The sequence below is a fragment of the Nicotiana tabacum genome, chromosome 15 (genome assembly GCF_000715075.1).
Source record: "Nicotiana tabacum cultivar K326 chromosome 15, ASM71507v2, whole genome shotgun sequence".
NCBI lineage: Eukaryota > Viridiplantae > Streptophyta > Magnoliopsida > Solanales > Solanaceae > Nicotiana > Nicotiana tabacum.
This window is the reverse complement of record NC_134094.1, coordinates 13,781,530-13,804,362: the sequence shown is the minus strand read 5'-3', so window position 1 is coordinate 13,804,362 and position 22,833 is coordinate 13,781,530. Positions and strand designations below refer to the sequence as shown.

Below are 22,833 nucleotides of genomic sequence, written 5' to 3'. Positions count from 1 at the left end.
AATCAACCTGTACAATTTAACTGTGTATACGCAAATAACAGGAATGAAGAACTAAACAGGAAATATCGGGAGGGAAAATATACTGAGGGAATACAAGATAAAGAACTACAACAGAATGATCACCGGAGCAGTCAATATACCATGAATCAACAAGAATAGTGAATACAGTAAGGAAAAATGCACGACATCACCCTTCGTACTTTTACTCTCAATCTCACCATAAAATTAATAGAAATGGCACGACATCACCCTTCGTGCTTTTACTCTCATATCATGGCACAGCATCACCCTTCGTGCATTAACACTCACAATATGGCACGGCATCACCCTTCATGCATTAACACTCACATTACGGCACGGTATCACTCTTCGTGTATTAACACTCACAATATGGCACGGCATCACCCTTCGTGCATTAACACTCTCCCTTACCATAATGCAATGCATAAATAACAACAGGGAGACAAAATAACAAGTACAAACCTTGCTTCAATATTTGGTTCCATAATATCAATCTCAACTATGAAATAAAAACTCAATTATCACTAGAAAATCCGTAAACATGATAAGAACGATAAATTGAACAATACTAGCATAACACGTAGCAATTTGACATAGGAAAAAACAATATAAGAACAACAGAGAAACATGAAAAACAGGTAAATTGGCGGCGCATAAGTACTCGTTACCTCACATATACGCCGCTCACATGAATTTCACTTAGCAAGTAATCTAAGGTTCCTAATTCCCTCAAGTCAGGGTTAGACACAACACTTACATCGCTCCGAAGGCCACTTAATTCTCAATCACAGCTTTTTCTTTGGAATTCACCTCCAAACCACTCGTATCTATTCAAAACTGACTCAATAATATCAAATATTGCTAAAGGAATCAATTATATTGCATAAATTAAATTTCCCAAATTTTCATCCAAAAAGTCAAAAAATCGACCTCGGGCCCGCTTGGTCAAAACTCAAGATTCGGACCAAAATCCTTTTACCCATTCACCCCTGAGCCCGAATATGTAATTAGTTTTGGAATCCGGCCTCAAATTGAGGTCTAAATCCCCAAATTCTCGAAATCCCTAATTTCTACCCTAACCCCTAATTCTACCATGAAAATTATAGAGTTTAGGTTAAAAATTCAAGAAATATAATGGGTAATTGAAAGAAAATGGTTTAGAATCACTTACCAACAATTTGGGGAAGAAATGACTCTTGAAAAATCGCCTCTCACCGTTTGATTTTTGAGAAAAATGAGTTTTTGGCTAAAATCCCGTTTTTTATTCTGTTTTATGCATTGGCGACAGTGTGCATCGCGTTCGCGAGGCCACTGTCGCGTTCGCGAAGGGTACTAACTGCCAAGCCTTCGCGTTCGCGAGACCCAGCTCGCGTTCGCGATGGTTAGACCTCCTGGCCTTCGCGTTCGCGAGACCCAGCTCGCATTCGCGATGGTTACACCCCCTGGCCTTCGCGTTCGCGAGACATTGCTCACCTTCGCGATGAAGGCCAGCTCGCGTTCGCGATGGTTACACCCCCTGGCCTTCGCGTTCGCGAGACGTTGCTCGCGTTCGCGATGAAGGAACGCCCCCCTCCCAGGTCCCCACATGCTTCGCGTTTGCGTTGAGCCGGTCGCGTTCGCGAAGGGTAAATCCCCCATCACTTCGCGTTTGCGACCAAGCCTTCGCGTTCGCGAAGAAGAAGTCTCAGCCTCATTAGGTTACTCTTCGCGTTCGCGAGAGGACCTTCGTGAACGCGAAGAAAGATATGACAGACACCAGAATCTGCAGAAAACTAGATTTTTCCCAAGTCCAAAACATCCTGTGGCCTATCTGAAACTCACCCGAGCCCTCGGGGCTCCAAACCAAATATGCACCCAAGTCTAAAAATATCATACAAACCTGTTCACGCGATCAAATCGCCAAAATAACACCTAGAACTCCAAATTTAGCACCAATTCAATTGAAATTCTCAAGAACACTTTAAAATTTCTATTTTCTCTACTGGACGTCTGAATCATGTCAAATCAACTCCGTTTCTCACCAAATTTCACAAACATGTCTTAAATATCATAATGAACCTGTACCGGGCTCCAGAACTAAAATACGGACCCGATACTAACAATGCCAAATATCAATCAATTCTTAAAAATAATTAATTTCCAAACTTTTAATGTTCATCAAAAATTCATAACTCAAGCTAGGGACCTCCAAATTCGATTCCGGGTATACGCCCAGGTCCCATAATTCGATACGGACCTACCGGGACTGTTAAAGTACGGATCTGGGCCAGTTTACCAAAAATATTGACCGAAGTCAACTAAAATTAACTTTTAAGGCAAAAATTCTTATTTTCATTAGTTTTCAACATTAAATCTTTCCGGAAAACTGTCCGGACTGCGCACACAAATTGAGGAGGGTAAAAATGAGATTTTAAGGCTTAAGAGTGCAGATTCGAGTTCTAAATTATAAGATGACATTTTGGGTCATCACAGTTTGGTACGATGGAAGTTATTTCCTATAGAAAATATTTTCTTGAAGAATGTTTTTTCATAAAAAATATTTTTTGTTGTTTGGTTGGTGGGTAAAAAAATAATTTACAAAAAAATACATGTAACAAATTAATAATAACATTAGCAAATCGGAGAGTGTTTTGTGAAATGTTTTAGTATCGAATATTGGTAATATTGTCTAATTGGTGGTTAGAACATTGATATTAAGTTGCACCCAAGGGTGTGGCCTAGTGATCAATAAAGTGGGTGAGAACCATGAAGTTTTAGGTTCAAATTCCAGCGGAGGCAAAAAATACTAGGTGATTTTTTTCCATCTATCCAAGCCTTGGTGGATAGAGTTACTTCGTACCTGTTGATGTTGGGAGGTACACGCAAGCTGACCCAGCCACCATGGTTATCAAAACCAAAAACAAAACAAAAATACAGTGATATTAAGTTAAGAGTTGATATAGTTTTGATTGAAAATGACTCTGCCCAAAAGTGGGAAGTTATTTTCCCCCATTTGGGTTGGCAAATCAAACGCTATAAAATGACTTCTTCGTCAAAAACATTTTCCTCGAAATGACTTAGTCCAAACACATCCTAACAAGATAAAGGGTCAAGAGTTTTCATGTTCCCTATTTCCAATAACACAATAATTCCTAGTTTCTTTCAATCACTGAAATTCTTTAATTCTTCTCTTTTGTCGTGATGATATCTTAATAGTGACCAAAAGGCGACATAGTCATCTTCTGATCTTCTTGAGACCAAATGTTTGATTCCTGGCACAAATGAGGTTGAATGTGAAGGCGTTAGTTGGTTTTTCAGCTAAAAAAGAAATGAAAAAAATCATGTGCAACCTAAATTATGAGTAGTAATTAAAGTGTCTATCTAGCTGCCCTATGCCGGCTAATTGATGCTAAAATTTGGTACTAGTAAAATATTCTAGTTGTTGAGACTTCATGAAGGTGCAGTTGAATTAGCATATTCTAAATCAGTATGAAAAGGCAATTGCCATATTTAAATTGCTACTTGCATTTTAGTTAAGTTTTATAGGAAACTTCCTTAAAAATCTCAAGAAGTATATTTAACAAATGACCACCTCTTGATATATACTTATAAATAGGAGTTGTACGCCAAGATTGTCTCTATATCATTTTGAGTTCTAACCATTATGAGTGATGTTTTAACTTGAATACCACACAAGAGGGGTGATTTGCGTGGTGTTCAATTTTTCGCGTGCACATATTATAGAAGGACATGATTCTTCTATGTGTTCCTTATACTAGTGTTGCGAAATAATAAATACAAAAATTAAAGAACACGATCAAAAGGTGAAAAAACCACGACCTACTTCCCGGTAGGATTTTTTCAAAACTCTTCACTAAATCACTGGGCCAAAAACTGCATTTACAAAACACTTTTGTAAACCTAAGATTAACTCTAATCCCGTTGTGGCACACAACCTCTAACTGTTGCAACAATTTCAAGTTAACTATAACTTGAATACTTTGAGTACCTATTACAATTGACTCTAAATAAAGTTGAAAGGTAAAATATGAAAACACCTACTACAATTGAACTAGAATAAAAGACAAACACTTGGAGCTGGTTCTTCTATCTGGTTCATGTAGCTCCAGGTTTGCACACTTGAATCACACACGAATTTCTTGCAAAATGCCTTGCTATTTTACTCTCAATTCACGTTTAACTTCTGTTTTTGTGCATCCCATGTAGAATGAGAACATCCTGCGATTTATAGAGTTAGTAGGGTAGAAAATAACTAGAGTTCTAATGTTTCTCTTACTTGGTGGAAGAGTTCTAGTTGATCTCAACCTCTAACTCCTCACTTATCTTGGATAGTGTTCTCTTTGATTAAGGAGTTCTTCTTCTTATCAATTATGCAACCCTTTTCAATCAGGACATATTAGTTAGACCAAGTTAAGCTTATCTCCTTCACGTGCATCTCACATGCTCAAATCTGCCCGTATCTATGCATATAAGGGATGGACCTGGTTCATGCATGAGCTTAGGCCAACAATCTTCAAAACTAACTTTCGCTTAGGCCAACAATCAGAACATTTCTTCATTCACAATTCTTGTATAAACAGAAGAGAAACAGAGATGGCTTCTTATGCTGCTCTAACTTCTCTGATGGGAACAATACACCTTATTTCACAATCCAGCTTAGACCTTCAGGAGGGTCACAAAAAACATTTGAAGTTACTCTCTGATAAGGTTAGCTCTGTGCGAGAGCTTCTTGACAATTCTGATGACGACCAAATGAAGGATTTGCAGAAAAAAGTCAAAGATCTAGCAAATGAAGCAGAAGACGAAGTTGAATCACAGCTACGACTGGTCTCAGAGAAGGATGAACATATTCGGACAGAGGCGACCGAGAGGCTTCTTACGATCTTGCATCAAGCAATAGAAGGCGCTGATTCTGTCACCAAAGAGCTCATCAAGCTGAAAGCTACAAATCGTTCGCTGGAGGGTTCTAGTTCACCACGATCTCATGTTTCAATCCTTGAGAATGACATGGTGGGGTACAACATTGAACAAGAGCTCATGCGGGGTCAACTTACAGGACACTCGTCTCAGCTGGAAGTCATCTCTGTTGCTGGGATGGGAGGCATAGGTAAGTCAACGTTTGCCAGAAGAATGTTTTCCGATCCCTCAATTCTGAGCTTCTTTGATTTCCGTGGATGGATTACTGTGTCCAAGGACTACAGTTTAAGAAAGATGCTTCTATCCCTCCTTCAAGATGCTATTGTGGAGAAAGAAAAGAAAGAAAAGCTTGAAAAGAAAAGCAATGGAGATCTAGCAGATCTTTTGCAAAAGAGTTTAAAGGGTAGGAGGTATTTGATCGTTGTTGATGACATATGGAGCAGGGAAGCCTGGGATGATATTAGACTATGGTTTCCTGAATACAATATTGCAAGTCGGATATTGTTGACTACTCGGGACATGAAGGTTGCGCAATATGCAAGCTCTCCTGAGGATCCGTTTCCAATGCGTCCCCTGGAGCTAGAGGAAAGTTGGAATTTGTTTTGCCAAAAGGCGTTTGACAAAAAAGATTGTCCAACTGAATTTGAGAATGTCGCGAAGTTAGTTGTGGAAAATTGCAAAGGATTACCACTAATGATTTCTGTGGTTGCAGGGGCTCTTTCTAGCAAGAGGAGACTAGAGGAGTGGAGGGAAGTAGCTCAAAGGGTGAGCTCTTTAGTAAACCTTGACGATTATCAACGTTGCTCAGGAGTGCTTGCTTTGAGCTACAAGCATCTTCCTTCACATTTGAAAGCCTGCTTTCTGTATTTTGGAGTTTTTCCAAAAGCTAGAGAGATTTCTGTGAAGAAGTTGATTAGATTATGGGCAGCAGAGGGACTCTTAGAGCTAAAGGGGCTTGAGGGATTGGAAAAGCTAGCTCCTAATCTATTACATGATCTTATTGATAAAAATCTGGTTGTTGTTAGCACGCGAAGTTTGTGTGGAAGAATCAAGGCGTGTAGGATTCATGATCTTCTTCATGATTTATGCTTGAGAGAAGCTAAAAGCGAGATGCTTTTGTATTCTTATGTTGTAGATCCCGTAAGCTATGGAGCTGGAAAGATTCTTCCTGAAGGTCGTCGCTGGGTGTCAGTTCATTCAAATGGTAATTTTCGGCGCATTCTTTTTGATGATCTTACTCACAGCAAAACACGTTCTCTTCATTTTTCTGGCAATGACTTATGGCAGGATTCTTTATTGAGCCTAGATCATTTTAAACTTCTCCGAGTGTTGGACTTGGAGGCCGTTGAATTCAGTTATTTTCCTAGTGAAATACTACACCTAGTAGGTTTAAGGTACTTGGCCTTGGCTATTTATGAGATTCCTGAGGATGTACCAATTTCCAATCTTTGGAATTTGCAAACTCTCATTGTTTCTCAATCTGAACTGGACGGGCGGATAGGCTTACCGATTGGAATTTGGGGATTGTCTCAGTTGAGGCATCTCCACTGTACAAGTATGTACGTTCATTCTCCTCGGAAGGTATCAGTTAATGAAGTTAAGCAACCGATTTTGGAAAAGTTGCTAAGTGTCTCTGGATTGAGTCTTTCTTGTTGCACAAAGGAAATATTTGAAGGGATTAAGAAAGTGAAAAAATTGGGGATTTTTGTCACTGTCGATGATTTTACTGATGTGCCCGAGTGTCTAGATAATCTGATACATATGCATGAGCTTGAGACACTAAATATTGCAGGGTTCGACATGGACTTGCTTGGTTTCAATTTCAGGCTTCCACGTCTGGGTTCTTTCCCACCAAATCTCAAGAAGTTAACACTTTCCGAAACTTATCTACCATGGGAGGACATGACGATCATTAGCCAGTTGCCCAAACTAGAGGTGCTCCAATTGAAGAATTCAGCCTTTGTTGAAGCGTGGTCAGCAGAAAGGTGGGAGGTAACAGAGATGGGATTTCCTGAATTGAAATTCTTGCTCCTTGAGGAGTTGGATCTTAAATATTGGAGAGCCGCCGATATCGATGATAATTTCCCATGCCTTGAGCGTGTTGTTATCAGAAATTGCAGGTACTTAAAACAGATTCCAAAAGTATTTGCAGATAGTGGGACACTGCAGCGAATTGAGTTATGGGGATGTTCTCCTTCCCTTGTGACTTTTGCTAAGAAGATCCAAAGAAATCATGAGGAAGACTTGGGAAACAACATGCTTAAAGTTTATGACTTCGACACAATTGGAGGTAAGTAAAATAATTTAGAGTGAGTCTTCAACATCCATTATATTTTTTACCACTAATTTAGAATTCAGCTATTGACTTTGATGCAAAATTTTCTGTGCATAACTACTAGGGTCTAGGAGTAGTATATTGTTTGATTGTAATAAGATAGGTAAAACTGAGTTGTTCATTATGATGTGATTGGTCATGTTAGGGTTTTCTATCATGATGTATAACAATCTTCACACATAGCATGTAAATATTTCAAGTTATTTTTCAGCAAGAGTGGAATTCATTAGATAAAAGAGTTGATCATATCTCTTACATCAGAATGACAAACCTTTTGAAAGGGTGGCACGTGAACTGTTGCAAAGAAGAAATTTGGCTTCCTAAATCAACTATATGTAGGGAAATGCTTTTTTTGCTGATAGTAGTCTTTAAAATTAGATAGGTTAAATCTTACTATAGAGTATGTGATTATGTGTTATACCAAGTATCCAACTTTAATAATCTCTTACTCTTGTAATGGCCGTTGTACAGAGTTAAATTCAAATGAAGTTAATGAAGAAGCAGCAGAGGGAGATGTGGAGAAGACTGTAAGAGCTTCAGATGAGGAAACTGGTGAGCGAAGGTGTTTTGGTTTTCTAAAAAACTAATTGAGTTTCCAACTCTAAAAATCTCTCTCTTTTCACTGAACACTTACTGTACAGGGCTTGATTCAGATGAAGAATCTGAAGATTTAGCAATGAAAGCAGTGTTAGATATGCTTCAAACTGGTACCTAATGTTTCTATTGAACTCGCTAATTTGTGTATTTATTTTTTGTTAGGGCTGAAATTAATTAGATAAATATGTTGACATATTTCTTGCATCTTTAGAGGTCTAGTCCATTAATCAAATAGAAAAAGGAAGCAAAACAAGATAATACCAGAACATTAGGGAATTGCAGACGTAGCTCGATAATGACTGGTAGAGTTCAGATTTACTTATGTAAGAGAGAACTAACTATACTTGAGGTAATATTTCGGGGGCCAAATGTCTTCTACAACAGCAGTAATCTCTTACAGTATCAATTACCTTAGTCGAAACATTTTGTCGTATATTTGTTTGGCATCATGTTGGTAAAACGGCCCAAAGATACTTGTGTGATATTGTCTGCTTTAGACAAAGCACGCCCCGCCTCACCTCATTAAGATTATCAAACATTTTGTTCCCACACATGACACACACTCAAATGTTGTGTATGCGCGGGTAAAGGTCGTAAACCAGCCCGTAGACGGGCAAAGGCATTAGCTGGGCCCCACACCGAACAACCCAAAGATACTCTTAACTTTGGTGTAATATTGTCAGCTTCACTTCAATCCCGCACGTTTTTCTCCTAAAGGCCTCTTATTTTTCTTTTCTACTTCCATATGAGACTTTGTTCATAAACACCCAACGCTTACATCTTTAATTAGCATGGGAACGTTCATTTTTAAAAATGGTCATGTCTGGTTAAAGTTAGATATGTTAAACCTTGTAAAGTAATAGTGTGTATTATCTGTTATACTGAGTTTCCAACGCTAATAATCTCTTACGCTTGTAATGACCATTGCCATTGTACAGAGTTAGATTCGGATGAAGAAGCGGGATATACGGAGAAGACTGGACAAAGTTCTAGAGGAAGAGACAGATCAAAAGCTTACGTCTATAAGAACTTTTTTGCTCCTTTATTAGTAGATTTTTTTCCTAATTTTCATCTAGAAGAAACAGAAGAAGATTCGAGCAAATGAGTTTTAAGTTAGATTTGTGAGGGAAGGTGCTTTGGTTTACTTAAAAGGTGCTAAGGAATTTGCATATTGAACAAAACTGCAGCTCTTTTAAATCAAATGTTTTTTCTTTTGGTTTTGTTCCTGTTCTTGTTTAGTAAAAATGGGTTGTATTTTATTCTCAAAACTTCACAAGAGAAAAATAAAGTAATAATGCTATGGGATTTTATATTCAAATTTAGCTTGTCTAAATGTTTATTTTAATTTTATTTTTTGGTTTAACCATAGGGTATTTGAATCTCACTGACCCGACTAGCTGTGATTCGCGCCACTTAAAATCCATTAAATGGGGAAGTGCTCCTTACTAGGAGTTGCTTCATTTCCGGCACTTGAACCCGAGGCACCTGATTACGAGGGAAGGGATTCTATTCATCCGGTCAGGCGATAAATATGTACCTTTCTCATTTTTTTTTAAAAAGTCATACTTTCGGTATTGTTGGCGTTTTCAAGGTCATCACACTCATAAATGTGTTTGAATAATATTACTACTTTAATGAATCCATATCCAAAAAGTTACCATGATAAAACAAAAATAATTGGACAAAAAATTATTGAAATTGTTATATAAGAAAATAAAATTATGGTGGATGTCTATTCTTATTCCATGATCTTCTCAAATGTTTAATTACATATGTTTCTTTACTTTTCATGCTTATATAAAGATCTTGTAATAAATAGGAAAACACACACAATTAAAAAAGAAATAAGAATTTCTCGTAGTAAGTAGTAAGAGAAATAAGAATCTCTTATAGTCTTCTTTAACATTGTCCAATCAATTTGAATGATAGGTAAAACAATTGTACCATTGCTTTCTTATGATCTTTTACTTTTTATGTTTTTCTGTCAAGGAATCAAGAGAGTAAAAAAGCTAAAGAAACCCAAAAGCAAGCATACCCGGAGGAGGAAGAATCACCTATTGAAGGAAAATCAAGAATTGTGCAATGATTTCAAAGTAGCAAAAGGGTCAATCAAATTATTGAAATTGTTATATAAGAAAATCAAATTATGGTGGATGTCTACTCTTATTCCATGATCTTCTCAAATGTTTAATGACATATTCAATGACATATTTTTCTTCACTTTTCATGCCTATATAAAGGTCTTGTAATAGATAGGAAAACACACACAATTGAAGAAGAAATAAGAATCTCCCATCTCTTTGTCTCTATATCTCTTAGCTTGTTTTTTGTTGTTACTTTGAGCTATATTTTATAGCACGTTATCAGCACGAAGTCTCTAACCTCAAGGTTGAATTCCACTTCTGGTAAGGTATATCTCGATGATCTATTGTCAAAATTATCCAGATTTTATTCAGAAAGGTATGTAGTGTTACAGACACGTCTTTCTGCTACAGCAACAAGTCCGAGCTTTAAACCAGATAAATTTGTACCACTATTTAGAATAAGCAATGGTCTGATTATTAAAAAATTAGTATTTATGTGGTTGCTAAGGATGTCACCTTGTTAAATTTTCATGAACTAAATAATAGGTGGCATGCAGTATACTAAATAATCTACAAAATTAAAATTATGTTTTACTATGTATGCTTATTATTTTACCTTATAATATGATTTTAGTATGTTTAGTATAATGATTATACATTAGTTTACTGTCAAATATAATATAATATAATATAATAATAATAATAATAATAATAATAATAATAATAATAATAATAATAATAATATTTGTAACTATTTTATTTTGATAAGATAAAATATTAGTACAAGAAGTATGTACTACACCAAATTTTTCATTGATGATAGTTCTTATCAAATTAACATGTTGAATCATTTCTATATGGAAAGCATATAGTAGTAGATAGTAGACAGAGATTTGTCCACTATTTTTTTGATTCCCTGATTGACTTAAAGGTTCTGCTATATCTTTTTATTTTTCTAGAGAGCATAATACTTAGTTTCCACAAAAGTGCATGGTAACTAGTAGTACTATTATTCTGTTTGATACATAATTTTTCCTTAATGTTCTGGTCATATCACTTTTATCTTGAAGTAAGCTTATTGCAGCAAAGACCATATGTGAATTTTCAATATTATTTTGTATTTTCATATATCTGTTTGACACTAATTACCTAACTGATTTGAGTAAACGAAAGTCTATTGTTGAGAATTATATCCAAATGACATTATGAAGAGTTTAACTCAAGAGGTAAGCATTTTCTTCGTATTTGAAATTATTTTTGTCATTTGCTATTAATGATATCAACTTCAATGAGTTCAAGTCGTAATGCACCATGAGGGTAAGACATCAGGATCAAGTCCTGATGCTCCATGATGATAAGAGTTGGGTTTGAGTCCCAATTCATTATGGCCTAACATGCCTTTATATTGGTAAGATATTGGGTTTGAGTCTCGCTATACCATATTGATGATATAATGATAACTAAAGAAAAATAATATATTTTTCAAGAAAAGGCATGAATATTGTCCCACTTGATTTGCTCCATTCTTGAAGTGAATGTGGTAGCAGCGCATAATAAGTCTAATGAAGATAAGTGGTTGAACAATGAACGTGGGTGTTTCAAAGATCAAAATAATAATAATCATCACTATGATTATAAAAGGTGAACAATAAGTGTTCTCAAAATAGTCCTTCAAAATGTGAAGGCAATGTTTACTATCAAATTAGTATGAAAAATAATAAAGCACGTTGTTGATTATGATCCATTCCTTGAAGAGAATGTGACTTGTGATAAGCATTGAGAATGCAGACCCATTCCTAAAGGTGAATGTGGCAATATGTAATAAAAATAATGAATAAAGACATGCAATGCATGATTAGATGAATATCACACAACTCACCTTTAAGGAAAATTTGAGTGAAATAAAGAGAATAAATATTATTGTGTGGTTACATGAATATGTCATTGGTCGCGTACATGTGATACGCCAAAAAATATATATTTTGTTGTGCCTTATAAAAGGTTATTAAAGGAAAAAATTAAAGCAAGAAGTAATTTTGCTTATGATAATTTTAACCATGATAATTTATTAAGATATAATTTTCTCCGTGAAGGAGACATTTACCTTATGAATGGTGTGACAAAAAAATCTTGTAGTACAAAAGTTGTTAAGAGCTCCGAAAAAATTAAAAAATTAGAGTGTTACTACCCAGATGAATAAAATTATTCACGGCATTGATATTGTAAAGTCTCAAAAGAAACTCTTTTGAATTTCAAATGTATAAGTCAAAGTGGTTGGCATATTGAGACTATAAATGAAAGGAATATTGAATATCTTCATATTTCTATAATCATAATGGGTAATTTTGAAAGATTACCCGATTTTCTTTCTATTTCTACTACACAAATATAAGCATGATGATGGAATCATATGTCACAAGTAAACTAGAGGTTTAGTGAAACAAATATTAGTTGGCATGACCGGTTGATCATCCCGGTTCAATTATGATGCGAAAAATTAATTGAAAATTACATTGGCATATATTGAAGAAATAGAATATTCTTCAAGAATTATCTTGTGCTTCTTATTCTCATGATATACCAGTTAAGGTTGAATCCCTTGGTTTCTGGAACAAATAAAAGGTGATAAATATATGGGCCCAGTCACCTGCCATGTGTACCGTTTACTATTATATGATTTTAATAGATGCATCTATTATATGGTCACATGTGCATTTGTTATTAACTTACAGTTTGGCTTTTGCAAGATTGATTACTCAAATTATTAGAGCACAGTTCCAGAATATAAATTATGATGATTTATCTTGATAATACTGGTTTAAATCCAAGTTGGTTTAGCAGAAATTGTATGCCTCCAATTATATCTAAACCATTGGTTTTGAGAACAAAAATGCCTAAATAAAATTTGGTATGTGATGTATTATTTAATATACAACAACACTTGTACGCATCTAGCCAAGTTATGATAAGTTCTACCTATCACAATCGGTTCAGGGTCAGGAACCAAATAATTTCCATCTAGAAATATGAATGTGCTATATGATTTAATTGTTCCACCACAATGCACAAAGATGAATCCCAAAATAAGGCTAAGGATATGTGTTGGTGATCCCAACAATAGGGAGAGAAAATGGGCAGCTGAAAAAGTAATGCATGTAATGAATTATTATGAGTACATCTAGGTCCTCGTACGAGAAAATGAGAACTTGAAGTTCAAGTGATAATTTATTTGCAAAATATTGCCAGGCATATTTGTTGACCTAAAGCTAAATGTCATATTCAGTTGCTAATGCTCCAAATAAAATAAAGTTCATAATGAGTAGAATCTATGGCATGCATGAAGTATAATAGACTAATCCGTTTCAAAGATAATTCCTTGGAGAACGAGAGGAGCAAATGTTCAAGATGGTCATAATAAGGAGGCAAGTGCTCTAGAAGAGCACCACGATATAACACTTCATAAGACCTCATGGGAGAGGCTCACGTACCTGAAAATAATAAGATAAAGTGATTTCAATAAGTTATGTCTTTATTGGGTAATAGTAGAATCGATATAAAATGATCGTTGACGATATTGTTAATATAATGTAGCGCTCAATATTATCAATATTGATGAGGATCTTGAGCTCAAATCTGTCATGAAATTTGGACGGATAAATGATTGGCCAAATAAAAAATACGCAATGAAAATTAATTTCAGCTGAAAAATATGAAGTTGGACAGATAGTCCCAACACCTGAAAGTATAAAGCCAATGGAGGTATAAATGTGTTCTTGTGCGAAAAAAAGGTCAAGTCGATAGACATAAAGACGACTTATGTCACAAAAAGATTTGTAAATATCCAAGCATTGATTATATAGAGATATGTTCTCCTTTGGTGGATGTCGTCATTTCAGGTTTTAATCTGGAAATACAAGAAAAACGTGATATGTATATAATGGAAATCTTTAAAGGATTTAAATTGTTCTGAAGCATATTAATATTTTCAAGAAATTTATTAAATAAAGCTTCAAAAATCCTTATATGGATTGAAACAATCAGGTCGCATGTAGTATAATCGCCTGAGTGAGTATGTGTTGAAAGAAGGGTACAAGAATGATTCAATTTATCCTTGTGTCTTTATAAAAAGATCTGGATCTAAATTTGTTATAATCATCGTGTATGTTGATGATTTAAATATCATTGGAACTACTAGGGAGCTTCCTAAAACAATAGACTATTTAAAAAAAGAATGTGAAATGAAAGATCTTGGAAAGACAATAAAAATTTCTTGGTCTACAAATTGAGTATATGAAAGATGGAATTTTTGTCTATCAATCATCATACACTAAAAAGATTTTGAAGCGATTTTATATGGATAAAGCACATCCATTGAGTACCCCGATGGTTGTGAGATTACTCGATATAAATAAATATCCATTCCGACCTCATGAAAATAATGAAGAGTTTTTTGGTCCTGAAGTACCATATCTTAGTGCAATTAATGCACTAATGTATCTTTCTAACATTACAAGGCCTGACATAACTTTTTTCAGTTAATGTCTTAACAAGATATAACTCTGCTCCTACAAGGAGACATTGGAATGGAATCAAACACATATTGTGGTATCTAAAAGGGACTACCAATATGAGATTATTGAATGGCAATGATTGTAGTCCCGATCTTGTTGGTTATGCCGATGCTGGGTATTAATCTGACCCACACAAGGCTCGATCTCAAACATGTTATGTGTTTATATATGGAGGCACTGCCATATCTTAGCGATCGACTAAGCAATCAATCGTGGCTACTTCATCTAATCATGTTGAGAGAACTGCTATCATGAAGCAAGTCGAGAATGTGTATGGTTGAGGTCTATAATACACCTTATTCGAGACAAATGTGGTTTGAAGTGTGACAAACTACCCACAATTTTGTATGAAGACAATGCAGCATGCATAGCCCAATTGAAGGGAGGATTCATAAAAGGGGATAGGACAAAACACATTTCACCAAAGCTATTTTTCACACATGATCTTCAAAAGAATGGTGATATCAATGTACAACAGATCCGTTCAAGCGATAATATGGGTGATTTATTCACCAAATCTCTACCGACGTCAACTCTCAAGAAACTAGTGTACAAGATTGGGATGCGAAGGCTTAAGGATGTGAATTGATGCTCTCATCAGGGGGAGTTAATACGTGTTGTACTCTTTTTCCCTTACAAGATTTTGTCCTACTAGGTTTTCCTTGCAAGGTTTTAACGAGGCAACCAAACGATGTATTTCTAAACATGTGTACTCTTTTTCCTTCACTAGGAGTTTTTTCCCATAGGTGTTTTCCCTAATAAGGTTTTAACGAGGCATATTATCTATGGACATCCAGGGGAGGTTATAAGAAAAATTAAATTATGGTGAATGTCTGCTCTTCCTGCATGATCTTCTCAAATACTTAATGACATATTCAATGACATATTTATATGCTTAATAACATATTCAATAACATATTTTTCTTCAATTTTCATGCTTATATAAAGACATTGTAATAGATAGGAAAATACACACAATTTAAGAAGAAATAAGAATCTCTCCTCTCTTTTTCTCTATATCTCTTAGCTTGTTTTTTCTTGTTCTATATTGTTACTTTGAGTTATATTTTATAACAGAAATAACTTTGTTTATGGTTTATTAGTTTGCTGAACTGCTTTAACTCATTATAAATTAATAACTTTTGTGTTGACTCTCAACTTACCACTCTACTTTATCTAGGTTTGGACCAAGCTCAAACAAGCAGAGATGGTACTAAAATGGGACAAGTGCACATATAACTATTTTTAGTGATGCTATTTAGAGATTAGCAAATACTTATTTTATTTTGAAATGTTAAATTAAATCTTAACTTCACGATAATTCATGATATTTTGTGCCGAAAAATTAAATTGAAAAGCTGAAATTCAGAACTTACTGGCTAATTCCTAAATAACATTCCTTTAGAAGGCTAATTCCTAAATAACATTCCTTTAGAAGACTACCTGGTGTCATTTCAACTTTTAAAATTATGAAGAACAGATTGATAGTAGAATAATTCATAAAACATCCTCTAAACAACAATAGCCTTTCGGACATTCTAAAATTTTAAAATATAGTCCCAGACCATTGTTACAAAATTTGTCAATACATTCTAACGTTTATTTAATTGAGAAATTTTGAGAATAAATCAGCACCACGTCTATCACTAGAAACAAGAAACGTTGCGACAACAAAGGAAAAACCAAGCATGTAACAAGCACAAGTTATACTAGTGTTGTCATCTCATGCTCTTTATTTTAGATTTTTTGACAAAAATAATCACAAGGGGGCAACAACATTTATGTAACTCTATGAGCTGCAGTTTGGTACCATCTGCAAATTCCATAGCAGCTCACAACATTTATTTGCTTGTCGTCCTCTTTCTTTATTGGAATCTATCTCCAAATCTTGTCTGTATCTTCCTGCGTTGCCTCTCACTAATGTTGATCTGAATGTGTGTACAATTGCCCTTACAAGTGAATCTTCAGTTTAGTAAATTAAAGGTGCAAAATAATCTTTGTTTCACATTAACAGTACAAATGTTTTGCCAAAAGTAGATCTTGAACTTTACTAGCCATTTTTTAGTCTGCACTTTCAATTTGGCTAACGATTCATGCTTTCCAAAATGGAAAAATAAATGAACGAGTTCAGTAGAAATGCTAAGAACTATTAAACCTTATGAACTTTGCGAGTTGCATATCTTATTATAATCAAACAGTATAGCAGTTATGCACAATTCATAGATATTGTCAAACATATTATGAGTGTTGAGATTTCACCGTAAATTATTCTACTTACCCCTTGTATCAACGGCATAAACTCTAAGCATGTCGCTTCCCGAACTCTCTAATTGCTCTCTCCTGATCCGCTCAGCAGATGTCACAACAGAAGGAGAACATCCCTGTAACATAATTAGTTTCAGTGTCATACTATCTGCGAATCCTTGAGGAATCTCTTTTAAGAGAGAGCAATTTTTAATAATTGTTAAAATTGTCAAAAGTCCCACATCGGTGGATGACAATTTTGAATGGAAATTTCACCCTATAAAAGGAGGCCTAATGTTTAGGATTTATGTACACCTCTCATTTGCCTTTTTTATCTTCTTAAGGCATTTGTATCTTCTCTCTTTAGTATTATTTCACTTGTAATTTTGGAGTAGAATAAAATATTGATTGTGTCCGAGGAAGTAGGCAAAATTGGCCGAACCTCGTAAATTCTGGTGTTCTTTTATTGTTGTCTTATTGTCTTGTTTATTATTTAGTGGTTGTCATAATTTTTGGTATAGTAGTTGTGACTCATTCACACTATATACATTTGGCTTCTGCAACAATTGGTATCAGAGCCAAGGTACTGTCTAAGTATGCTCTTTGGTTGCAGCATAGTCTGATCTTCCACATCAGAAAAGATCTATCTTGGTAACTGAGTCAAGGTTCTGTCTGAGTATGCTCTCTAATACAATATCATTAGCAATATAAGACATTTAAACATTTGAGAAATATTATTAACTTCAAGCGTAAAATACAAATGGAGAAGAAAAACAACAATCGCAATCGATATAGAGTCCTCGAGCTATATTTGTGTTTCGAGCAGCAAATTTGACATTATCTGTATTTCATTTTCCCAGCTTTGACAAATTCGAGTGAAATAAAAAAATTGAATTACCTCATTTTTCCCAGCTTGGACATTATTTGTGTTTTGAGCAGCAAATTCTTTCTCATCCGTCACTTTCACCTCCTCTGCACCATCCTTCTTTGACTCGTCCACATCGTAATCTTCTGTTATTTGAGTATTTCAGCCACATTTCTCCATTTACTCAATTTATGCTTTACAGTTGTTATGTGACTTGCCGGGGTAATTGGTTCTGGTCCGGTGAGGTTTCGGAATGAATTGAGACACTTAGTCTCAAAGATGAAAACTTAAGTTGAAAAGGTTGACCGGATATTTACTTATGTGTAAATGACCCCAGAATAGAGTTTTGATGATTCCAATAGCTCTGTATGGTGATTTTGGACTTAGGAGCGTGTCTGAAAAATTATTTGGAAGTCCGTAATTAAATTAGACTTGAAATGGCTAAAATAGAAATTTAAGTTGGAAGTTTGACCGGGGAGTTGACTTTTTGATATCGGGGGTCGGAATCTGATTCTGGAAATTGGAATAGGTCTGCTATGTCATTTATGACTTTTATGCAAAGTTAGAGGTCAATCAGACTTGATTTGCTAGGTTTTGATATCGAATGTAGAATATTCTGACGTTATTTCTTCAAGAATAAGTGGTATCACATTAAGCGTCAAAGATCCGTATTGAAATTTTAAATCCACAGCAAAAAGAATCGTCGAATTCGGAAATCACATAAGAGAGTTATGCCCATTTCCGTGCCGGAAAAGATTTTCTGTCGCCGCCAGCGCCCAGGGTAGCGTGGGGCGCTAGACCTGGCGCTGGGAATTGTTGGGGTTCTGGAAACTGCACCACAGGCAGTGCCCCATGCTACGTGTAGCGCTCAAAAATAGCATAGGCTCTATAAACGGGGGTTAATTGCCATTTTTTACATAAATATAGTTGGGGAGCTCGGTGTGGGCGATTTTCAGAGGCAAACTTCACAAATTGGACTAGGGTAAGTAATTGTAACTTGATTTGGTCCGTTATTCATGAATCTAACACTATTTCCAGCACCTATTTCATGATTTGGGGTATTAGAGAATAGAAATTTTCCAAAAATTGATATGAGGGTTTGAAGGCCGAATCAGAGTTGGAATTTAGTAATTTTTGTATGGTTGGACTCATAGTTGAATAAGCGTTCATATTTTGTAACTTTTTGTCGAGTTCCAACACAAGGCCCCTACTGTTGATATTTGAATTAATTTCGGATTTTATTGTAAAATTTAGCATTTTCATATGGAATTTATTCCTATACCTCGTGTTGATTGTATCGAATTATTTTGACTAAGATTCGAGGCGTTTAGAGGCCGAATCGCGAGGAAAAGGCTTATTGGAATAAAGAATTGTTCGGATTGAAGTAAGTAACACTTTTAAACTTGGTTTTGAGGGTGTGAATCCCTGAATTACGTGTTATGTTAATTGTTTGGAGGTGACACACATGCTAGGTGAGGGGCGTGTGGGCGTGCACCATAGATATTGTGACTTAATTAATTCCGTGGAGTTGCATAGTCAAATAATCACGTCGTTCTTCACATATCCTCCACGTGTTAGATGAAATTGAGCTAAGACTCATGTTAAAGATCATGTTTAGGTTACGTGTCGATATTTTTGGGACCCACAAAGGTCTTATTGCTATTGAATTAATTATTTAAAATAACAATTTTGTACTCAATCACATCTATCATTTTGTAACGACCCGGCCGGTCGTTTCGAGAGTTATAACCCCATTTTCCCCATTCCTACTTCTTTTTGTGTTATTCAGCTATATTATGTTATATCGGGTTAGTTGGTTCGAGTCCGGAAGGAACTCAGAGTGAAATGAGACATTTAGCCTCATAATTAAAAATTTTAAGTTAGAAAAGTGGACCGGATATGGACCTATGAGTAAACGACCTCAGATTTGAATTTTGATGATTCCAATAGCTCCGTATGGTATTTTGGGCTTAGGAGCATGTCCGGAATATTATTTGGAAGTCCGTAGAGGAATTAGGCTTGAAATGCCGAAAGTTTTATTTTTGAGAAGTTTGACCGGGGGTTGACTTTTTGATATCGGGGTCGGAATCCGATTCTGAAAATTGGAATACCTCTGTTATGTCATTTAGGACTTGTGTGCAAAATTTGAGGTCAATCAGACGTGATTTGATAGGTTCCGAAGTTGTTTGTAGAAATTAAAATTTTCAAAGTTCATTAGGCTTGAATTGGGGTGTAATTCATGGTTTTAGCGTTTTTTGAGGTGAATTGAGGATTCGACTAAGTTCGTATGATGTTTTAGGACTTGTTGATATATTTGGTTGAGGTCCCGAGGGCCTCGGGTGAGTTTCGGATGGTTAACGGATCAAAAATTAAACTAGAACAGCTGCTACAATTTCCTTGTGTTGGAAATTGCTTCTGCGCAGATGTAAGCCCAGATCGAGCTCAGGGTCGAGGGCCACGACCGAAGCCCAGATCGAGCTCAGGGCCGAGGGCCACGATCGAAGCCCAGATCGAGCTCAGGGTCGAGGGCCACGATTGAAGGCATGATCGAGCCTACAGTCGAGGGCCACGATCGAAGGCATGATCGAGCCGAGGGTCGAGGGTCACGGTCGAAGGCCGGATCGAAGACATAATTGAAGGCCAGGACCGAGAACCAGGATCGAGGACCTCGATCGAAGGCCAAGATCGAAGGTCAAGATCGAGGCAGAACCGAGGATGTCTGGGCAGAATTATAAAAATGGGGACTTCGTCCCATTTGCCATTTTTGTCAAATTGGAGCTTGAGGAGAGGCGATTTTTGATATATTTTCAAGAAAAAATTTGAGGTAAGTCCCTTGTGATTATTTCTACTCCATAATATTGAATTATCATCGAATAATCCGACTAGATTACATGATTTTGAGGTGTAAATCGGAGATTGGAACTTAGAAATTTGGAAATAAGATTTGTAGATTCGAGGGTCGAGTTGAGGTCGGATTTTGGTAAAATTGGTATGGGTAGACTCGTGGTTGAATGGGCTTTCGGATTTTATAACTTTTGTCGAGTTCCAAGATATGGGTCCCACAGGCGATTTTTGAGCCAATTTCGAGTTTTGGTATAATTTTGAATCTTTTCTTGTGGAATTCATTCCATTAGCGTATATTGATGGTATTATACTGATTGTGAATAGATTTGGAGAATTCGGAGGCCGAGTCCAGAGGCAAGAGCATTGCGGGGTAGAGATTTGACCGGTTTGAGGTAAGTAACGATTGTAAATCTAGTCCTGAGGGTATGAAACCCTAGATTTTCGTATCATTTTACTATTTTGAAGTGACGCACATGCTAGGTGACGGGCGTGTGGGCGTTCACTATTGGGGATTTGCGACTTGGTCTGTCCCGTAGCAGCTGTAAAGTTGCATACTTTGTTAAAACCATTGATACTTATATGTTTTAGAAAGATTTTCTGTAAATTGGGCTGAATGCCATGTTTGGGCCTTGCGCCAATGCTGTTTGGACCCTTAGGGGCTGTTTCTTATCATCCTCTCACTGTTTTCGATTGAAAATCTATACTCAGTCATGTTTATACTTGTTTACCGCATAACTCAGTTTTATGACTCTATTTTGATGCATATAAATATTTTGGGCCGAATGCCCTGTTTTACTGAAACGCCCGAGTGGCTTGATTTTTGAGGATGAGTGTGGATCGGGGCTGCCCGCCTGCAACATACTTTATGACTGAGTGAGGTCGAGGGCCTGATTTGTGAGGATGAGTGTGGATCGGGGCTGCCCGCCTGTAACATACTTTATTATTATGGCACGTGAGTTGTCCGTGCAGATTATAGCGCTTGGGCTGAAGGAGCCCCTCCGGAGTCTGTACACACCCCCAGTGAGCACCGGTACCTACTAAGTACGAGTGTTGAGTTCCGAGTGCTGAGTGACTGGGAGGCATGAGTGATTGTGAGGTATGCCCGAGTGGCCAGAGTGATTGTGAGGTATGCCCAAGTGGCACGAGTGACTGTGAGGTTTGCCCGAGGGGCTGTATATGAGTGATGTTTTGCCCGAGGGGCTGTTTATGATTTCATCATTTTTTATCACCTTTGCATTGAGCCTTTATTTGAAAAACTGTTGGAAAAATGTCTTTAAATGATTTTTACTGAAACTGGGTTTAAACTAGATAATTTGATTCAAATCTTGATTTTTAAAAAAAGCATGTGGTAATTTACTGAGATTTCCTGATATGAACGTTATATGCTTTATTGCTCGTCACTACTGCTCAGACTTTATTTATTGTTGTTATTTACTGAGTTTGCGTACTCACGTTACTCCCTGCACCTTGTGTGCAGATCCAGGTGTAGCTGAACACGGTAGCAGTTATTAAGTGTTCTGGTTGTAGATTTTCTTGGAGATAGCAAGGTAGTTGTTTGGCGATCGCAGCCCCTACTCTACTCTCTCTTATCTTCCTATAGTTGTATTTAGCTATTTTCTGGGCTGAGATAGCCTTGATATTGTTAGACAGATTGTAGTATATGCTCATGACTAGTGACACCCCGATGTCGGGCTTTTCTTTTCCGCACTTCTGTTTTTCTTTGATTTGAACTCTTTAAATGAAGGTTAATGTTAAATAACCTTGAAAGTTTCTTTAAAATAAAAATATCTGTTTGTTTTGGAAATGAGTCAGCTTGCCTAGTTCCACGATAGGCGCCATCACGACAGGGGTTAGTTTTTGGGTCGTGACAGATTAGTATCAAATCCTAGGTTACATAGGTCTCACGAGTCATGAGCATATTTAGTAGAGTCTTGCGGATCGGTACGGAGGTGTCTGTACTTATCTTCGAGAGGCTGCAGAACTCTTAGGAAAATTTCACTTTCTTGTATTCTATCGTGTGAAAATGATTCAGCTTGAGACATAACTTTTTGAATTCCTTCCACGCATCTCGTATGCGCACATGAGCGCTCGGTATCAGTTGCGCATCGCCGGCTTGTGATTCTATGAACAAGATTGAGATGTGTATTCTGTGTTATGGTGGTGTGCCAGTCTGGAGGACATGAGGCCATGGTTAGACCGCAGCTTAGGCCAGTTGTAACCTAAACATTTGGACTCATATATCCGATAATGTCCCTACGAGTTGAATTGTGGCTCGATGAGCAGTGGAATGGTTTTGTGGTGAGTATGACGTAACTGCTGGAAGTGTTAAGACTATGTGAATGTGACGAGAAGTAT

General features: G+C 36.4%; 1 protein-coding gene across 2 annotated transcripts; it reads left to right on the top strand.

The window, feature by feature from the left end:
• The first annotated feature begins 4,369 nt into the window (after positions 1–4,369).
• On the top strand, positions 4,370–9,091 carry LOC107801670 (putative late blight resistance protein homolog R1A-3). Of its 2 annotated transcripts, none has more exons than XR_012699142.1 (4): positions 4,370–7,228; positions 7,745–7,835; positions 7,915–7,980; positions 8,809–8,877. XR_012699142.1 is itself a non-coding variant. In XM_016625033.2 (4 exons), exons 1-4 carry the CDS (start codon positions 4,462–4,464, stop codon positions 8,973–8,975), a joined length of 3,081 nt encoding a protein of 1,026 aa, XP_016480519.1. In that variant the 5' UTR covers positions 4,373–4,461; the 3' UTR covers positions 8,976–9,091. The 2 variants fall into 2 exon arrangements, 1 of the variants encoding a protein (XP_016480519.1); XM_016625033.2 differs by having other exon boundaries at positions 4,373–7,228; positions 7,745–7,825; positions 8,809–9,091.
• Positions 9,092–22,833: the final 13,742 nt, after the last annotated feature.

What these genes read in the sequence shown, in the direction of transcription:
- LOC107801670 (XM_016625033.2), top strand. Translation starts at nt 4,462, where the DNA reads ATGCTCAAATCTGCCCGTATCTATGCATATAAGGGATGGACCTGGTTC. An exon ending in TGACTTCGACACAATTGGAG is followed by an intron (nt 7,229 to 7,744) that starts GTAAGTAAAATA and finishes GCCGTTGTACAG; the next exon opens with AGTTAAATTCAAATGAAGTT. An exon ending in GTTAGATATGCTTCAAACTG is followed by an intron (nt 7,981 to 8,808) that starts GTACCTAATGTT and finishes GCCATTGTACAG; the next exon opens with AGTTAGATTCGGATGAAGAA.